The 7,856-nt window shown below is 41.9% G+C and overlaps 1 protein-coding gene across 4 annotated transcripts in view; it reads left to right on the forward strand.

Annotated features, from left to right (window-relative positions):
- The window catches only part of zfhx4 (zinc finger homeobox 4), a 106,895-nt gene that overhangs the window by 83,670 nt on the left and 15,369 nt on the right, over positions 1–7,856 (forward strand). For 3 of the 4 annotated variants that reach the window (XM_026238057.1, XM_026238055.1, XM_026238054.1), the window contains one exon: positions 7,339–7,455. The exons of the other annotated variant lie outside the window; for it this stretch is intronic. In XM_026238057.1, coding sequence (XP_026093842.1) covers positions 7,339–7,455 — 117 coding nt within the window. The remainder of the gene's footprint in view (positions 1–7,338; positions 7,456–7,856) is intronic. 4 annotated transcript variants of the gene reach the window in all.

Raw genomic sequence — 7,856 nt, forward strand, 5'->3', positions numbered from 1 at the left:
CATTCCGCTCTTGTCCGACACTGATGTTTTACATAATTAACCCACTCACATTTCTCTTTAAGGGACAGCTAAGGCAAGAAAATGAATAGCTAATGATCGAATAGGCCAGGGGCGGTGGAGTCCAAGCGTGAGTGACAGCCGCCGTAGCCATTGTGACGAGCTCAGACCCTAATTGGTCCCGATCCTGTAGGAGAAGGAAAATGGAAGAATCGGAAATGGAGGGAAGGGGGTTTGAACTGCACAAACAGCAAAAGAATTCGAACGGATTGCATGCTTTGCTTGCTGACATCTCATTGCTCCTAATATTGCTTTATTTTGCAAGGGTGGCAAAAATTCAACATTTACAAAAATGGCGCATATATGTATTTTTCTCTCAGACAGGGTGCAGGTTGTGGTTATCCACCCTATTGTTTGATGTATGGCGACGATATCGGGCGGGTGGCGTAAGCGCATGTTTGTGTAATAGAAATGGATTGAGGTATCTTTTTAACGTTTTGTTTCATTTTCATTATTCATACATCCTTTGCCTTTTGACATTCCGACATTCAAGGACGCAAACCTTCGTCTTGGATGGTGGATGATACATTCTGGGCAATCCCTCCCCTAATCGTTCAGAGCAGGAGGAAAGCAAACTGACTTTTTAAAGCATCTGAGTCTTAAACTGTCATTGATTAAATGTTAACTGATATACTCCAGTTGGCAATCTTGTTAGAGCTTCCAGTAGCCAAGATAGACAGTTTAGAGTCCCGGCTGATCAATATTACAGATAAAGATTTCATCCATCAATGAGCTCCCAAAACAAAAGGTGTCTGTTACCTGATTAGGCCGGCCAGGATGTCTCTCCCCCTCCGGACTGCCAACGCAGCGCGAGGAGTTCCATTCGATCGGCTACAAACATGGAGCCCATGTAATTACAGCTCCAAACAGTTCCACAGATAAGATGCCTTTGACTTAGCTCTGGATAAAGGTTAATCTCCGTCTGTCTGTCCAGTGAGATGGGTCTGGGCTTTATATATTTATTTAAGTCTTCCACTAAGGCCAGGGCCAGGGGCTGTTAGTGTGGAGCCTGGAAGGAAAGAGTTAGAACCTCCTGCATACCAATGCCAGCGCAAATGACCGAATCGATGGCAGAATGGCCAGTGCTGTTTAAGAGTATCAATAAATGTTCCCTTATTTCCTCCTCAATGGCTAAGTGTTGTAGTTAAAAGTCGGACAGATATCTTAATTGAAAGTTAATTTGAAATCAATGCAGAAAGTCATTTAAATATTGATTGCACTCTTTTAATTCAAATTGTATGCAGACCGCCTATGCCCGGCATAATTCGCTCATCGTTCCTCTTTTTTTTAAAACAACTTTGTTCAAATTCAATCAATAAGCCACAATTAGTATGTTGTGAAACTGCCATTGACACCTCCTAAAGGCCCACAGGCAATTTCATTGTCTTTTCGGACACAGATACAGCGTGTCCTCAATTACAAAGTACGTTTATGCCATTTTAATTATATTAGGTCATCGTAAAATCAAGCAGAGGATCTCTCTAATGCAAGAACACATGAAAAACGTCATGTTTGAACGCCTTCATGTTCTTTTATTACAGGTTCAAGGCCATTAAAGAGAATTATGGGCCCCTGAAAGCAGGGCATCTGCTGTACTTCTAATTTTCTCTGTATCAGACAAATGGAGGAAAGAACGACAGGCGCTGGAAGAGGGAAAAATAGGGAGAGAGAGAGAGAGAACAAGGAACATTGTCAGAGGCCTCTGTCTATCAGGGTAATCTTATTTATTTAAAGCATATGTCTGCTGGTACTCCTTTGTCAGGGTCTATTAGAGGGCAGTGCAGCCCATATGACATTGTTTAGCAAGTAATGAAATGGACATTTTTTGCATGTTTTTATAGAGTTGGAAGGGAGCGCACAGACTCATTCATTTCCCTCTATGGATGCCCTCCCCTAGCCATCGTCACAGATCGAGCTGCACGGCTATTGTCAGCCCCGTTTCCATTCAGAATTTTGGCCCGAGATTTGATCTAATTAGATGTGGCCATGGAGAACTTCATTTCTATCCTGTAGGAATTTGCTGAACGTTAGCAGGGCCACCGTAACCCGTAAATGACCCCTATTTTGATCGATTATAATAACTTGCTTATGGAATTTACCATTGTAGTCAGTTTTGGTATTTTTCGGACCACGTTTTTCTTCCTGTCTTTTCTCTTCGAAGGATGATGCAGCTCTCTGTGTATATGTGAAAAATCTGCATGTGCACCACACCGCCTTTTCAGTCGTCTGTGTCTCCTCGCTATGCGGTCAGAGGTTTGGCTGAGGCTTTCTGGGTTTCCAGAGCAGACCTGCACAGAGGTGACAGATAGGTCTTATTTGTCTGATAGAGTTGAGCAGGAAAATAGATCTAGAGCTGGTTACTTCATTACGTTCTCTCATTGATTGAACCTCCTGCTGAAGTGATGCTGCAGCGTCCTCTGATAACTGCTGGTAATAGAACAAAATTAATTCTTATCACAGAGATTGGAAGGGCCATTAACCCTGGCCCCCAGTGCTTTTCAGACGTCACAGACAGGAAGCCGTGCAGTGCATGAGAGAAAAAAAAAAAAAGTGTCATGCTCCGTCTGCGCCGAGGTCATGTTGGCGGCCGTGTGTGAAATTTCCAGCCCTTTTGGCTCCTGTGTAGATGAAACGGCTACCCGGACAGATGTTTATGATCATGTCTTGAATAAATATTGGATGGAGAATAATAAAAAAGGAGAGAGAGAAAGGAACAAGGAGAGAGGGGGAAGATCGGAACGAGGAGGAATCTTTTTATATTATTTTCAAATACTAAAGTAAGCCTGGCCGCGGTGCCTCCTTTCTCCGGATGCCTCAGGTGATCCGAATGGCACAGACACAAAAAGCCTTTTTTTGTGTACGATGCAGGTGTTTGGGGTTTGTCTGTAGAAACCTTTGAAGATGCATTCTTTAAAAGATTTAATGCTAGTTATTTGGAACCATTAATATCCCTTATGTGGGCGAGTGCAGAAACAGAAGTCTGCAGAAATGAAGAGCGAAATTTGTGTTGGTGCAGCAAAAGCAGAAGCTTTAATCTTTATCATGTTTATTCATTTGATGGAGGTGGTTAATGGGTTTGAGTGCATCAGCTGGTAGCATAGGAAAACTTTTTGGGATGGAAGTAACTGACAGCAACAAAAGAAGTTTTTCTGATTGCTGAGGCATAAGGTGTACTGAGTAAAGCCATTGATAGGGACCATATGAAGTAATGGGGATTTTTGCTTTAGCAAGACGAGGAATAAAGATTTTAAAAACATTTTGAAGTATTTAGTCAACAATTCTAAATGAAATATTCTTTTCATCATTAGCAAACGTGCTTAAGGACTGTTATACATCTTGCTTGATAACAAGTGGGCTGTATGCATTGAAATTCAAGAAGAAATTCTAAAGGAATTAGGATTTAATTTAATTTCTTACTATAAAATTTTACAAGAGAGCATTTTTCAACAATTATCGCAAAATCTTTAGGTTAATATGCAGTTTACTTGGACGTCTCCATGGATCCCTGCAGCAGCTGAGTTTGTGTGAATGTGCAGAGCAGCTTTCTTGTGTCTCCCAGCAGCAGCAACAGCAGCGCCGTGAAGGGAAACGTCCCGCTCTCTGCGTGGATGTTTAGTATTTTAGACATGGTACATTAACGGCATCTGGTTAAGATCTAAATGCTTGTTAAATACACTGAAATTAAAAAAAAAAAGAAAAGAAAGATTTGAGTGGGGGTGACGGTGGATCAACAAGTCAGTAAAGCTTATTATCCTGAAAGTATTACAACTGGCCCTTAACAAAGTAGTACAGGGTTTCGAGTTTCAAAGATCCCTTTAAAACGGAGCGGCTCAAATGAAAACCATGGGGGGAAAGAATGTGACATCATGAAAACCGTGGGCAGCTCAGAGCCGACCTGTGGTGTGCGGGGAAATTAGTGTTCCTTACACCTCAACAAGACGAGACAGTCCAGAAATCATAATCACAACCAGATTGCTTTTTCACGAACATTGAGATCAGGAAAATTATAAGAAATGACAATCATACGAAGAACTATTAATAGTTGTATCTGTTAATAGCAATTAATAATAATAGTCCCATTGTTTAAAATTAATAGTTATTGTATTATTATTTAATTAGAAATATAAAAATGTGAAAAATTTTACGTCTGCAAAAATGCTATCTGGTTGTAATTAGTTGAAAAAAATAATATTTAAAGTAATGCTAGCAAGTTCTTTGTTGAGATCCATAACTAAGCCATGAGTCTAAGGTGGAGGTGGGGGACACATTTTAACGAGCACAATCATTTTTGGGGGTATCCACGGTTGTGTACAGTGTGTGTCTCTACTGGCCAGATAATGACTGGACTGAGGTGTTATAGATCCCTAGAGAAGAGAGAAGGATCAGCCTGCCCTCCACGGCCGTTATTACGCTCTCTCTATACCCGACAGGCCTGGCGCTTTAATGAAAAGAAAGTGTCGACAGTCATCTTTATGAATTTCCATGGATTCCTTTTCTGTGTTTTTTTTTTTTTTAGTAATGGTAGTTGTGCATAGGGAACTGGTGCATTTTGATGAGGCCAAAACACAGCATAGGTTTAATTGCGATGCTTTCTTGACCCCAGTCTCCCTCCGGCGTACCGATCATCCCACATCAGAGCAGGTCTCGCGGGAGACTGGCGAACAGAGAGCTGTCGGAGATGTGTGGCTGATGTGTTTGCGGGGTTTGCTTGAAAGGGATGGCGGGGGCAGTAAAAGTTGTCTATGGCTCTGCTGTTTGCGATTAAGTTTGATGGGCAGAAAGTCTGCTGAACCCCCCTTTGCACCGCTCCAATGCTGCTGACACGCTGCCTCTGTAAAGCATTCAGATTACTCAAACTGTTGCCAGGGTCAGGCGCGGGGCAGACACCACTATGATGTATAGGAAAGCATGTCTGGGAGTTTCTCTCGCTCTTGAAATGCATACCAGAAAAAACTGCAGAACACACTGCTAAAAGACGAGGGAGAGTAAGAAGGACAGTGGAAGGAAAGAGAGCAAAAAAAATGCCGTCTGATGAGACCCAGATGAGACCCAGATCCCTTATTCCTTCTGTTACTACCTTCATAATTCGCCCTTTTCTTTTTTGTGACACTCCATGTTTTATTAATGCATTCCACGATTGCCTTAAAAATTTGATGCCCCCACGAGGTAGAGACACTCACTAGCACTTTGACACTTCATTTCCCAGCTAGGGGGACTGGGTCGGTAAATCTAGCCTGCTGAAGAGAGCGCCTCACGCTGAGGACGAGTGCTGCAGGAGGGAGGATGAGAGGGGGTGAAAGAAAGGGAATGTGCCACAGCCTGGCCCCTGTACCCTAAGGGTGTGACATTGTGCTGTGGTGTGTGTGTATGAGAGTGTGTGTGTGTGTGTGTGTCTTTTATTAACGGCCTGAGATCTGGTCATGATCACAGACATCCAGCTGGTCTTAACCTCCATCTGCCTACTAAGACAAAACTCTCTCTCTCTCTCTCTCTCTGATTAGCCCTCTGTCCTGACACTGGCGTAAGCTCTGTCCAGAGCCCCTTTAATAAGAGCCCCAATACCACCCTTCCCCGCAAAACTCAACCCCAGTCCTGTCTAGACTATAAAAGACAGTGAGGCACAGAGAATGAGAAACAATGTTACAGTATGTACATATTTTATGCAATGAAATATATAACTATGAAGTGTAGCTTAGTTATATGTTACATTTAAATAGTTTTTAATGACAGCATTTTTTATATTATTTAATTGACTTTTTTTAAGTAAATATCAAGATATTTGAGGTTAAATAAATATATGTCTAATTCCTACAGTGTTCGGCCAGTCAGTTTATTCAAATTGCAGTCAAATTCATTATTTGATTGGCTAATTAATTGTGTTTTCTAATTATATTGAACATTTTTGGCGAACAGAAACATTAATTGGACAACAAGAGCAACAACAAGTCAATGTATAGTTTTTTTTGTTTCATTTATGCCTATAACTTGCCTACACTTTTCGAGGACATGCATATTTCTGCATAGTCATTATATATATATATATATATATATATATATATATATATTTATGGTAAAGCCTTTTCTATCTTTAAGCACAAACGCCACAATTTATGCAATTTATTTTTGTAGAAATGTGGCGTGTACATCTAAAGATACCCCCCAACTGTCTTACAATCACACACACCCATACACACACACACACACTCACAGACAGTGCCTTTGTTGCAGGATGTATTAGAGCACACCATCACCGCATGTGCGCCAAAATAGCAATTTTTGCAGCCGGCTGCCAGCAGTGACAGGAGATATTTCATCCCGTTGTCAGAATATTATTAATAAAACATCAGGACTAGAGTGCAGCACAATTTTCCCTTTCAATCACTCCCAGCATCTGCCATGAAAATTTCATGCCGTATATAATTTCCACTTAATGTATTGCACTTAAAACGCTGGTGCCAGCACCGTGCGGGGAGTTTTAAAGGGTTAATTGTATCATGTATCTGCAGAGTTGGGGCCCCTCTGCTTACCAAACAATGACTTGAGTGATTGTATGCAAATATAACGGTGACCCTTTTGCCTCCCCGTGGTCAATTTATATGGTTATTAAAGTTTTATAAAATAGATGAGCGCTGCACTTTGAACGCCATTTTCCTGCCTCATGTTGTCCTAATTTATTTCATTTCTCGCGGGGTCTTCCGAAATATGTTTATTTCTCCCCCTCGTTCCTGCTTTCTGTCTCTCTCTCTCTCTCTTTCTTTCTTCCCCTGTCGTGTGCCGTGTGATGGAAGCTGTATGGGGTGGAGGGGGAAAGACAGGAGTGGTTATCTGGCATTACTCAGCCTGCTAAAAATTCATTAAAATGTGACATCAGCGCAGTGAAAGACAAATGCTCTCTAGATGAAAGGGAACAGTAGGCCTTTCAGGGATTAGAGGCGCACGGCCCCGACCTATCACCTAACAGCATAAACAGATTAATCCACTGGTAGTGCTGCAAAGATACACAGAATTATTAAACACGAGGGGGGTGGCGGCGGGGGTGGTTGAGCCTTCAGAAAAATTTCTGTGTAGTCTGCCCAGTGCTAACAATTTGGAGAGGTGTGTGAAGAACATTTATATTTTAGAGTGTCCCGAGTTTAATGAAACCAGACGGACCCCCCTGCATCAGTGTCTTGTAGTATATTTTGTACACACACACACACACACACACACAGCAGATGATTCAAAAGCAGTCGCCCTAACCCCTATTGGGTAACCAATTGCCTTTCCTGTGTTCAATTGTAGAACAACCAGGTGAAGACAGCGCGGAATCCCCACGAGCCTCCTCATTGGCCGCGGCCGAGGACAAAGACTCGAGCAAGAGTGACGCCATAGAAGGCAACATAACAGAGAAGGACACCAGTAAGACCTTTAGTTTTGGTCTTTTTTTCTTCCACCCTGGTACCCTCCCCAGTGTTGCTTAGCATTAACACACTGGTCTTACCTGTTCTGTTCACTTCCAATGGGGCTTTCCCTGCTAATAACAGCTGCATGTGTGGGTTGCATGTGAATGCTATCAGTAGCCTCCCGCTGACCTATTTAAATCATAGCCATCTGATGGCAGAGAGGTGGATAAAGGCAGAGAATATTCCGCAGTGACCACCAAGATTATTTTTTTAATCAAATCAGTTTGTGCGCTTGTAATTTTTAAGCGCCTTTCATTAATCTTTGCTGTTCTTGCGATTTCTCTGATGACATACTAATTTTGTATAAGTATAGGATTAGATAGCGTTCAAGTGTGTAGTTTTGTAACATTTTTCCCC

The sequence above is a fragment of the Carassius auratus genome, chromosome 49, assembly GCF_003368295.1.
Source record: "Carassius auratus strain Wakin chromosome 49, ASM336829v1, whole genome shotgun sequence".
Classification (NCBI taxonomy): domain Eukaryota; kingdom Metazoa; phylum Chordata; class Actinopteri; order Cypriniformes; family Cyprinidae; genus Carassius; species Carassius auratus.